Source organism: Micropterus salmoides, unplaced genomic scaffold, assembly GCF_014851395.1.
Source record: "Micropterus salmoides isolate LMB-PRFRI ecotype aquatic unplaced genomic scaffold, ASM1485139v1 Ms_hic_scaffold_7, whole genome shotgun sequence".
Lineage (NCBI taxonomy): Eukaryota > Metazoa > Chordata > Actinopteri > Centrarchiformes > Centrarchidae > Micropterus > Micropterus salmoides.
In genome coordinates, this window is record NW_024044459.1 from 35,222,221 (window position 1) to 35,235,446 (window position 13,226).

Genomic DNA, 13,226 nt, shown 5'->3' on the forward strand with positions numbered 1-13,226 from the left:
AAAGGTAATAGTGGTACAGAAAATTAATAATGGTATGATATTATAGTAATGTTAATGATAATAGTAATGTTAACGATAATAATAAAAATAATAATAACAATAGGAATAGTAATAATAATTGTAGCCGAGGGATTGGAGCAGGAACACGGGGGCAGCAGGTGACCCGCAACCACAGATCCAGACTCCACAGCTCCAGAGCCTGCAGAAAGTGATAGGAGGAGAGGGAGGTGGATGAGAAAGCACAAGATTATTAGAAAGGGAAGAAGTCGAGTTAGTAACATGCATTAATGGGATGAGAGAGAGGAGCTCAGTGAATGATGGGAAGTCCCACGGCAGGCTAACTGAGGGAGGGTTCAGGAGCATAGACGTGTGTAAATAATGGATTTAGTGTCCGTGACGTCACCCAAAGAGTTCTGAAGAGCCATTTTGAAGCTCAAAGTTGGTGGAGCTGGATGGTGCATTGGCAGCGCGTCACCGCATGTCACTCCCATGGGTGGAGCTGAGGTGACGAGTTGCTGAAATCATGCCGACCAAGCACGACGTGATCAAGTTAGCTCATGCTATTTGCTACTCTGCTGTAGCTTTGTCGGCTAAACCTCTGGGGCTGTATGTTTGGATGGTGGCTTGTGGCTATATCGCTGTTAGCTTACACTCAAGGTAAGTTAACCTGAAACTAACAATAACTTGTTAACTTTAAATAACTATTTATCTATTATTGAGGTTATACACAAGGTTTAAAATGCTTTAATGCTTTTAGTTATAAAATGTGTAATTTGCAACTCCAGAATTTGTAAAGATTTGCAGAAATTTGGGATTGACAGTAACTATGAATCAGCATTCTCAAATATACATAACCTTTTTGCAAGTCGTTTACTTGGATGCCACTTGATCATATGATACTTGTCAAAGTTAAAAAGCTAGTTTTATATTCCTATTAGTTTAAGTCACAGATAATGGTAATGTTAGCTATTAAAATTACAAAAGTTAGCCGTAACATTATTGTTGCTGCTGTTCTCCACACCGCTTGATTTTTTATTTGAGTAATGCTGCTGTCCACAGCGCTGTGTCAGATTATTGTCTTGAATATGACTGTTGAGAGAAAAAGGCGCTTTCTTTTTTGTTACAAGATTTTTTTCTTTCAGGGATCGGTTCTTGTTGAGGTTCTGATGCCTCCACGTTGCTACACACAGCTTAAAATGTAAGTAAAGTTACTAGTCGTGGCTACTTGACATTTGACAGCTAATATTAGATATTACCTTGTCTGTCTGCAAAGGACAACACAACAATACTGTAGACTATTGTACTATTGACTATTGTTATCTACTGTCATTTTGAGGTGTTGCACACATGTTCCATTTCTCCCACATCTGACATAATAATAGCCTACTATCACATATAATGAGCCATGTTTTAGAGATGCATTTAAAAAACGGGTCTGTTGTCAGCTGCTTTCAAAGATCCCACAATAAACGCGGAAAGAATAGCTGCCAGTACACTGCAACCATGTGTGCTTTCATATAGCGACACTCCTTTCTGGAACCAGCTGCATAGAAAAAGATAGAGGGAAGGAGCGAGGGCAGGGGCTGAGCACTGCACGCAGCTCTGCAGTGAAATACGATTTTCACCAGATATTTTTACCATTTTAAATAGTAAAAAATTTAAAATCAATAAGTGGCTGTCCGTGTTGATAGTGTGACGGGCCACCACAAATAAATCAATATATGGGAAACACTGAAACAAATAAAGGACTGGAAATATTTAACTTGTGTAATGAATCTATAATATATGATAGTTTCATTTAATAAATTTATTAATTATTACCCATTTATTTGTCTCCCATAGTCACAGTGTGGATAACGTGAGACCTGGTTCCCAGAGAGCTGCAGAGGCCTGTGAAGCATCATCAGTATGCTGGACGTCTGTATCTGATGGTGTCGACTGACGTCGTTACTTTTATTTTAAATATTGTCCATATGTGTCAATTTTAACTCCTTTGTCTTTACTACTGACATTCTGTCTGTCAATTCAAAGGACAAGCTATTCATACAACACAGATAAAACTTCAAATATTAAAACCGAGCTTTTGCTAAATGAGAAGTTTGGTATAAGTTGAAAAGTGAAAATGCTCCCAAACATATTTCATGTTTCACATGAAATGTTGAAAAGTAATTATGCAGTGTATTTCTGTGTGTGCTGGAGATTTTCACTCTCTAGATTATACTTTAGGATAAATAAATAATGTCTAAAATATGTCCAAATAAAACCAGTATATAATATCATCTTTTGATTGTTTTCTTTCTACTTACATATCTGCAAAATGTTGACCTATAAACACCATCTTAATATTTTCATTTACAAATGTAACAATCATATATATTTTTAAGTTTAGATCAGGCTATTTCCAATTAACATAGGAAACTGATGAATGAAGAATGTGATTTTTTTAAAGAGGTCATTTATTCTTTTTGGCTTTTCCCCACTACTTTATTGACTTATATAACTTTTGTGCATGTTAATAGATTTGCAAAGCTAAAAAGCCCAAAGGGAGTTCCCATCTCAGACAGAAAACACTGTGAACTGCCTGAAAGCTCCTTTGTAGTCCAGCCTTTTCTGCCGCTTTCTGGTGACGTCACAAGAAAAAAATAATGCGTAATGCTCGCCAAGCAGCTAGTCAGACACACCTTAAAAAACCCTCTGAGCTGCAGCACACAGTAACAAGACGTCCGCCTTCGCCTCCCCTCTCCCTTCCAAACACTGGCTACCCTCCAGGCAGTCAGTGGACATAAAGTTGTTCCTGTGATGTAGAGACAGAGCTCAGTCAAAACTTTATGGATGAAAGATACTTTTGTTACAGATTAATAACTCACTACTCTGAAACTCTTACTCCAGTCCCCACGCAGTCCTGGGACCACACTTCTAGGACCGTAGGTTTTGCGACAGCGCCATCTAGCGGATGCTAAGCTGGTAAGGGGAACATATAGAGCTGAACCAAAGCCATGTTTACCTGCTTTTCAGGATCTGCCCTACAGTGCTTCTGATTGGCTAGTATAACTAGGGACTGCGCATGTGCACTCCCAACAAAGATTTTATGAAAGTAAGACGCCTCATTCTGTAGCTAAAACACACAGGTGGAAAAGAGGTGCTGAGGCAATGTGCAGTATGACAAAAAATATGGTGTCTTTTGAAAATAAATCCATGTAAACCTGTTCTGCTACAACCCCTAAATAAAATGATGAACCTGAAAATGAGCATAATATGACCACTTTAAGTATATTTAGTCCATTTTACAACAAAAACTGTTCCTAAAACATAAGTAATAATTTAACAAGCAATAGTTTAACAATTTAAAATCATGTCTTGCATTCATGAAAACATAATGAAGTGAAATAATGTGTTGTAACAGTAATTATAATGATAGACACTGTCGAAAAGCACCCAGTGTCATAATTTGAAATCAGTAGGGTTCAGGTGTTGTGCAGTAATAATTAAAACAAAAGGCTAAACAAAGCAGTAATGTGCAGGAGCTGAAGGGCCACGCTGGAAGCTCTGTTATGTCCTGTAGAGCTGGACGGTGCTTCATCTGAATAGATGCTGCAATTAGCAGTACTAGAACATGAAAGACAAGATGGGTACAGAGTTACTGACAATACAAATCCTCTGCGTGATAACCTCTCTGGTATGTAACAACAATTGTGGTGGCAATGTGCAATACACTTTTTACTCATATGTGCATTAGCGATCTTGCCACTGGACACTGTGCAGAAATACTCCATGTAGACAGGCACGCTGCACCTGTTGATCACTCAAATCAGCTCTATGTATGTGTATTATTAAGATCTTATTAGGGATAGGGCTCCAAGCAGCCTATTGGTTTTGTTCTGATTCTTCTTCTTCTTCTTCTTTCCACTAAAAGTGTTTGGGCAGCAAAAACTGCTGGATGAAAACAAAATTGGCACGTAGTTTGCAAATTCCACCCTACTCAGGCAAAGAAATGGCCCTCATAGACCTCATGGTGGCGCTATAACAATCAACTTGGTCAAACTTCTGTAATCATTTTAATCTCTGCTCCAATGGTCTTCTGCTCTAAAAATGTCAAAATATACGACTTTTTATCTCTTTTCTCCAAAACATATTTTTGCGAACTCGTCCCAGATGGTCGACCTGAAACTTTGGTGGGATCAATTCAAATTCAAATTCAAATTAGCTTTATTAGCATTTTTCTTAAATTTTAACTTTTGTGTAATTACGTACAATTTTACATAAATACCTGTAAATCAAAATTGGCTTAAGCTATTGTGACCAAACTTGACGTGTCTGTTCAGATGCTCGGCCCGAGCTTTGCTGAGCAGTCCTGGAATATTCTTTCACTTGGTGGTGCTACACTTGCAAAAAGTGTAGACCTCGTAATTGACAATGATTGCGTGGCTTATAACAAAAATTTTTGATTTCTAGATATTTCTCTTTCCAAACTTCAAAAAATCTAAGAAAATCATCCGTACGTCCTAGAGAGCTGAAATATTTTCAGCACATCCACTGAAATGTGACTAATGTTTGCCTCTATGGTCAACTCAGAATTCAGTCACTCTATATTTTTCTGAATATGCTAATTCAATTAACACTTACATCTCCACAAATCTTTCTTCAAACGCTACCAAACTCGACAGAGTTGTACCGATATCAAGTGTTTCAAAGGGTTTTGAGATCGGTCAAACGATGAGTCTACATTGATATTCAGTATCTTTCTGTAACTTGTACAGTATGCACAACATAAGGTCCCTATTTTATTTGGATCCCTAGCAGTTTCTTCAAATTTTTCTCTGCTGAAAAGAGTTTGTGCAGCTTTAACTTTAAATCTTAGAAACACAAAATATCGCAGGTGGGTTGAACATTTCACCCAGTAGTCTGGTATATATAATGACACTCTCTGATCTCAAGGTAATGCTTTAAAAATTCAGTATGCATTTCCCCAGTTATCTAAGTCCAACTTTTTTCATCACTTTAATCTCTGAAGTCGTCTGCATCTGTTCTTCTCTTCTGGAAATTTCATAAGTTGCGTTTTTCCCTTGCGGGAGATAACACTCATGCAGCCAAAATGGTGGAAGCAAATCTCTGCAAGTAGCCTACAACATCTGTTCTGCCGAATAATGCATCCAGCTCTTAATATCCTTTCCAGACACGCTGCTGTGCACACTGATCAAACACAGTTATCACCACAGATTGTTCACTGAATCTCAAGGAACGCTACATCTAGTGTAGTGTATACAAGTGTAATAAATTATTGATGACTCTAAATGTTTTAAAATATGTACTTAGAATCAATTATCCCCACTGATGAACCCAACAAAGAAAAGTACATAATTTTTAGACAATAACATTAGTGCATGGCTTTCCTCTGTGGGCAGGCAGAACTCTGCAGCTGCTCCTGTTAGGTTTCAAGAGTGGACACAAGGCAGAACTTTAACACACAAGTTTATTCTCACAAGTGAGCAAACTGTAAATATGTATATGTAACTGATAAGAGGGGTGTATCCGGTCCCGCCCAAACCGTAAATATGTGTGTGTAACTGATAAGAGGGGTGTGTACATCCTTCTGTTGTGTGTTTTTGACTAATAATTGGAGGAGGTTTTTCACCGATTTAAAGACTTTATTAAGTAATAAAACATGAACTTGAATGAATTATGGCAATAAATTTATCATTAAAAAAAAGTATAGCAGTGAGTTATTAGTAAAGGAGGAATCTCCAGGGCCAGCAAAGGATCAGTAGTAGGTTTCTTCATTGATCTGGAATCAAGTCAGTCTTTATTATTACACAAGTAAAGAATAAATTGAAATAATTACAGTAAAGCAGTAAAATAGTATAACAGTGAGTTAAAATTAAACAGCATTTTAAATTAGTTCCAAAATTAAACTTTGTAAAATCTTTGCTAGTGCTTTGTCTTACAAACTTGCCATCATTATCACTCCAAAGCTGTAGCCTAGTCTTAAATTTGCGAGTCTTAAAACTTTAATCCTTCTAGAGTCTGTGTCTTTTCTTCTCTGTCCTCTCTCTTTCTGGTGTAGCATACAAATATTTTGAGCATTAAACTCTCAATTTCCTGCATTATAAAGACATTTTCTGCACCAAATAAATGTCTTTATTTATATGAAAGGAAACAAAATATTTGTGGCCTGTGATAAATCAAAAATATTATCGGATATAATGCAGTAATCAGCAGCTTGTTAGACAAGACAGATCTGTTTCTTCTATATTTACATTGCATTTCATGCTTTTCTATTGTGCAAGTAGAATTTGTATTTGTTATTTAGCCTAACATTTCTTGTTGCAAGCTATTTTTCAGAAAAGTTTTAGCAAATGCTTTCAAAAAGTGGTGGGAACAAAATCAGCCATTTCAAAAAGTCATGGAGACATGTCCCCAGTGTAAATGACACCTATGTGATTCCATCATCGCGACGCTCATTTCAAGTTGAAAAACTGTTTCCCCATCGTTAGCTGAGAGCACCGTTGTTTTCAGGAAGAGTTTTGGGCGAACTTCAGGGTGGGTGAAACAGGGTGAAGCGTCTCCCCATCGAGAGAGACATGCGCATTCACGCACGAGCCACAGCAGCATAACTTCACAGGATCAATAATATGCTGTGTTTTTCAACACAGTCCAGGTTCATATACAGAGACACTGTTTGGAGTAAAACAGCCTTCCTCCTGATCCATCATGAGCTCCATCAGAGCGTGTAAACGTTTCTGACGCTAAAAGTTGAATTCTGTTTCCTCTGCATAGTTTCCTCTGACCTATCAAGTTATAAACTATTTTTGGGGTTTTGCTGTATAAATGTCCTATAATATTAACTGTGACATTACTGTGCGCATGGAAATGTCTCCAACAGTGACAGCGTTGTGTTGGAGAAAATGGTAAACTGACAAAGTACTAGGAGTGGGAAAAGAGCTGGAGTATTTCACTGCATGGGTTGATTACTGGATGAGCCACTGGTTGGAGAGGCTGCAGGTGGTGACGAGCCAGGAACAGGAGCTAGATCGATCCACCCACAACAGTAGTTTGGAGTCGAGAGCGCCCCAGTATTAGTAGGATAGGGCCAGCTGCCTGGTTAGTGAAATGCACGTGGTAGCTGAATTACTGTACTATACTAAGTGTATATTAAATGTGGTATTTTGGAAGAACTTAAATTATGTTAAATGTCATTTTAGAAATACTTAAAGTCAACTTTAAGATATTAATAAATATAGTTGTGTTGAAATGGAACCACTATAAGTACCTTTACAGTAATTTAAAAATACTTTAAATTTAACTTAAAATACCCTTTTGTGCTGTACTTGAAGAACAGTTTAAATATATTTTAAACTTCAAATGAATGTGTTCCCTGAACATTTTTATTGGGAAATAAAATAAATAAGTTTTATGGGAAGCTGCTTTATGAAACCATTCATTATGAGAATAATTCACAATGCATTAAAAATACCTTGCAAAATGCACTTTTAGCATAATAATAAAAATCTGTAAAAAAAAACTAATACACACATACAGACAACTAAAAAAACATCCCATCATTAGGGAGTCCCTCATAAGGTTCGGACACTGATGACCTCACGGCAAGCCGTCCCACTTCTGACACCAAAAGCAAGAGCAGTCATCCTACCCAGACTGAAACACAGGTCTACAGGGTACCAAACATGCAACTTCGACAGCAACGGCAAAGAGTCAGGCTCCTTGGTATGGCAGTCCAAGCACTTACTCAACTGTAGTGAAGGTACTCCGTCACAGGCATACAGTACAAATGGTGGAACAAAACTGAAAGTGAAAAATGTCACAATCCTTATCCTTCAAGGGGAAGGTCGGTTATCTTTGAGTAGGACTCGTTGCATTTTCTGCGCCTGCAGACACTATGGGATTTGGAAACTGTTTTATCACACAGCATCTGTGGAAGGGAAAAGGACAACCATTTTTTATTTTGTGTAAAGTTGCTGAAACACAATATGACATCATGTCTAAAGCTGATGATACACAGAGCAAATCTGCAGGGCAACGTTGTTGTCAATGGTAATGAGTAAAGATTAAGGTTCCAGGTTCCAGTTTGGGTTCAGGAGGCAGACACCATCTCCACATTTAAGAGTAGGCTTAAGACTTTCCTCTTTGATAAAGCTTATAGTTAGGGCTGGCTCAGGTGAGTCCTGAACCATCCCTTAGTTATGCTGCTATAGGCCTAGACTGCCGGGGGATTTCCCACGATGCACTGAGCTCCTCTTTTCCTCTACTTTCTCTCCCTCTGTATGCAACCTCTTCCCATTATTGCATGTTACTAACACAACTTCTCCCCTTTCCGGTAGTCTTGTGCTTTCTCGTCCCTCTCCTCTCTCCTCCTATCACTTCCTGCAGGTTTTCTGGCTCTGGAGCTGTGGAGTCTGGATCTGTGGTTGCGGGTCACCTGCTTCCTCCCCTCTCTCTCTCCCTCTCTCTCCTTCACCCCAACCGGTCGAGGCAGATGGCCGCCCACCCTGAGCCATGGTTCTGCTCGAGGTTTCTGCCTCTTAAAAGGAAGTTTTTCCTTGCCTCTGTCTCCTAGTGCTGCTCTTGGTGGGAACTGTTGGGCTTCTGTAAATAGCATCACAGAGTACGGTCTAGACCTGCTCTTTTATGAAAAGCGCTGTGAGATAACTGTTGTTGTGATTTGGCGCTATATAAATAAAATTGAATTGATTTGAATTGAGATTACTACCATAATCCCCTTCCCCCACCACTCCACTTAGTAAGAACAGTATGAGTGATCTGCATTTTGAGTGCTTTTTACTGACACCTACTACAATGACCGAAACAGGCCAAAATCAATATCATCCGCTCTCTTAATATAAGCATGCAGCTTCCTCTCCTAGTCCAAAGAGAAGACTTAATAATGTGATCTGTACCTGTGGTCTAGTCTTCTCCATTATCTGAACAAAGCGACTTTATCAACTGACCTGAGACACCTCTGTCTTTCTGACCCACGCAAAGCATGGGTCATGTTTTAATAAATGCTGCAACACACAGAAAAGTCACCACATTAGCAGCGGGACAAAAGAAACACTTGTGGTCAGGTGTAGCGGGACGGTCCGACAGGAACTCCTGACATATAAACACGATATATTTTTATACTGAAAACTCTGACAGGGCAAACTTCAGGGTGTGCTAAAGCACTAAATAACCTGTAGATTAATCATTACTGTGACACAACTTGTAATTAAAAAAATAGCTCCTACGGCTGCGGGAAACGATGACGAAATCATGTGATATTTGGCAGCTCCATCAAGGGTTGCGTGCTGAAGGTGCTGTCACAGCTTGGACTGAAAATGCAGTCAGGGCTCTGAGTAAATCGACTTGTTACTTTCGCCCCAGTTTACCCCTACAAAAGTAGCCAATTACTTAATGTATAACAATATTTTAAATAAAATTATTTTTTCACAAGAAAATTTGTTTATTTAGTCTGACCCCGTAGACAGGTACTGACAGCAAGGACAGTGATTGTTTGCAGGAGCCAGAAATACCTATGAGCACATTGAGCTTGTTAGGATCCAGCGGGGCCTTGGAGGCTCTAAAAGAAAAGAAATGCAGTTGCAAATGAGTATAAATATTAAGTTATGCCAGTACTTCCACCTGGTTTAGTTCTTCATTTGCGTATCATTATAAACACTGTAATTCTTTTCTTATAGCAAATCTTTGTTATTATTCTTTAATTTTCTTGAGCTAAGGCAGGAAGTTCCAACTCTGGGTTTAGCATTAAGTTGGTTAAAGATGGCAAAGGGTAGGTTCAACTTTTAAAAGTTGAATACAGCATCTATGACCATACTAATGGACATAAAGTTGATGTTACATAACATCACAAGCTATTATATCGTGTGGTCAGGCACTGCCGGACACAAAAACATTATTTCAAGTGCGTCTTAAAACAATTCTCACATACCTGTGCACACTTTAACACTGCTGTTATAACTGAGTTATTGGTCACTGTAATGATTACTCCCTCCATGGTTGCAGTGAAGAGAAATCTCTAAAAAAACAGCATACCTTAAGAAGATATCCATTTTTGACTGTTAGTCTAACGCAGATGCTTAGCTGATGATTTATAGTAGCTTCAGCTAAACTTTTGAATGAATTTATAAAAAAATGACAACTGTGGTGATGTCTTTACACTTATATGGGCAGGAATAATGATTGTAGTGACCAATAACTTACTCAATGTGAACATGGACATGTGAATATTAGGGTAGACTATAAAAATCTGAACCTTTCGCACACAGAGCAACATATCAGTTGCATTTATTACTCTGATAAAGACCTCAGTGCTCATTTTAACAGTGCAAAAGCAGTATTGAGGGCTCATACACACACATGCACAGGCCTGCCATGTTAAAATCTGCCTTACAGAATAAAGCAATACATTACTGTAACGTTAATTGCGTTTCTTTTGTAACGCGTTACTCCCCAAACTATTTATAGTCTTTGCGTCTGTCCTCTCCTTCTTGTCCTCTTTAGCTGTTTTCACTTTTAACTTCTGCAGGGAGCTGACCAGATACTCTTCTCTTCTGTGTTCTTTTCTTATTATATCTGTGGTGTCCACCTTCGCCAAGTCTGAGTGGGTAAAATAAAACAAATGAAACCTGAGAAACAAAATGATTTCTGGCCAAAAATAGCTTCCCTTTCGTGAAGCGGACTTACACGCTGTGTGATTGGGTCGTCGATTTGAAAGACTTGATTCTGATTAGTCAAACTGAACTGAATAATTAAAATAAAAAAATGTATAAATAGACTGAAATGTGAAAAATATGTTTTTATTTAAGCATATTAAGCATATTTATTATTAGGTTTAATTAGGAATATATTCATTACCAATTTATTCAAAGTATACTTTTGAGAAGTATGTTAAAGCTCAAGAAATATATCTTTATTATAATAGTAGCAAGCATATTAGGAGTATGAATGTACTATAAGCATAATATGTGAATTTCTAGTACATTTTCAATGCCTTCTTCTTTTCTTTTTGACCTGGGACAGCAAACAGGATAGCACTGTCCACCACAGAATCATAAAACATCCTCAGCATAGCCCGGCAGATATTGAAAGACCTCAGCCTCCTCAGAAAATAGAGCTTTGACCCTTCCTGTAGAGAGTTTGAGTGTTCTTAGCCCAGTCCACATTATTGTCCATGCGCAAGTACTTGTAGTCCCTCCACAGTGTCCACACTGAGCCCATGGATGGAAACAGGGGTCAGTGGTGCCTTGGCTCTCCTTAGATACACAATCAGTTCCTTTGTCTTTGTCACACTGAGCTGCAGATGGTTCTGCTCACACCATGAGACAAAGTCACCGACCACAGATCTGAACTCAGCCTCATCAACCTTACTGATAGATCCAACCACAGCAGAGTCATCAGAAAACTTCTGAAGATGGCAGGACTCTGTTTGATAGTTGTCTTTGATGAAGATGGTGAGTTGGGGGCTGGTAGGCGAACTTGAGGGGGTCCAGGAAAAGTCTGACTATGGGCCACAGCTGTTCCAGAACCAGTCTCGTCAGGGTCTTCATTATGTGGGAGGTCAGTGCCACAGGTCTGAGTACTGTTTCAGTCTAGACTTCAGTCATGTTAGTGTGGATGACATTACACGCCGACATCGGGTCGGAAGGTAAAACGATGGCATGTGAAATTTCCCATGGCAGAAAATGTGGACGGAGTCCCACAGCAAGCGGTTCAATGTCCCGGCTACATACATTGTTAATTGTTGATACATTGTTTCACCGTAATGTGACCGGGATTCCACCATCTGTTGTTAACTAGAATGGCACGTCCCCCACCTTTACGTTTACCACTCTGTGTTGGCCTGAACAGTCTGTAATCCGCCGATGGAAATGTTGTGGTCAGGTATATCCTGATGTAGCCATGTCTCTGAGAAGCACATTAATCTACCCTCCCACAACTCCCTCTTACTCCGGGCTTATGCTGTTAGCTCGTCCATCTTATTTCCAATAGATCTCACATTGCCCATGATGAGAGAGGGGACATATGGCTTATATCTCCTCAAGATCTCAGTGGTGATGTGTACATATATACTGTATATATATATATATATATATATATATATATATATTATATATATATATATATATATATATATATATAATATATATATTTCTAAATCTTTCTTTTCTTTTCAGTGTCTGAGCTGAGGGTTGTTCTGCTGGGGAACAGCTGGTCTGAGAGAAGTTCAGTGGGGAACCTCATACTGGGACAGACTGTGTTCAACAAAGCACCTGAATGCTGTGTGAGAATCAGTGGACCGCTGGAGGAGAAAAAGATAGTTGTTATCAACACCCCAGATCTGCTGCATTCCAACATCTCTGAAGACAAACTAATAGAACATGTAAAAACCTGTGTGAGTTATTCTGATCCTGGACCTCATGTGTTCCTGCTGGTTATACAGCCTGAAGACTTCACTGAGGAACACAAACTGAGGCTCTGCAGAGTCCTGAAACTCTTCAGTGATCGATCATTTGATCACTCACTGGTTCTGATATCACCAAAAAGAAAGAATAGATCAACTTTCATGGAAAAGTGTGTGGAACGTGCTCATTTAAGTGACTTAATCAGAATGTGTAGCTACAGATACTTAAAGCAGAAGAACCTTGACCATCCAGAGCTGTTGACACGTTTGGACCAAATTGTGATGGAGAACAATGGACAGCATGTCAGCTGTAATGTGATTGAGGACGAAGCAGCTGCTTTACCCGCTGATCATCCAAATCCAACACAAAAGCAAACTATCTTGGATGGTAATAAAGCATATGGTAAACTCAGGAAAACATTCTGACCAGAGATGCATGATTGTATTTTCCCTGTCCGTTTCTGATTAGCGATTTAAAATTTTTGACCTTCCGGTTTGTCCGATTGCGATTTTCTTTCTTTCTAAGAACTATAATTAATGGCATAAACAAACATTTATTCTAACTTTTCTTTATTAAAAATTCACAATACTAGGATCCCCTTCATTTTTGACTCGGTTCATTTTACTGTATGTTTATTTTAAAATAGGGCTGAACGATTTGGGGAAAATATCTAATTGCTATATTTCTGCCAGATATTGCGATTGTGATAGAAGTTTAGCTAAAGTTCAACAAGTAAACAATTTAACTACATAGCCTTCTTAATCATGATAGAAGTCAAGGAGACATGAACAAATTAACAAAATCAAGTCA

General features: G+C 38.6%; 1 protein-coding gene across 2 annotated transcripts in view; it reads left to right on the plus strand.

The window, feature by feature from the left end:
- Positions 1-13,226, plus strand: part of LOC119891520 (GTPase IMAP family member 8-like) — a 29,895-nt gene that overhangs the window by 9,392 nt on the left and 7,277 nt on the right. Inside the window, exon 3 of one of the 2 annotated variants that reach the window (XM_038703225.1) lies at positions 12,189-12,818. In XM_038703225.1, the coding sequence (XP_038559153.1) occupies positions 12,189-12,818 (630 nt within the window). The remainder of the gene's footprint in view (positions 1-12,188; positions 12,819-13,226) is intronic. The other variant, XM_038703226.1, reaches the window with a different exon arrangement.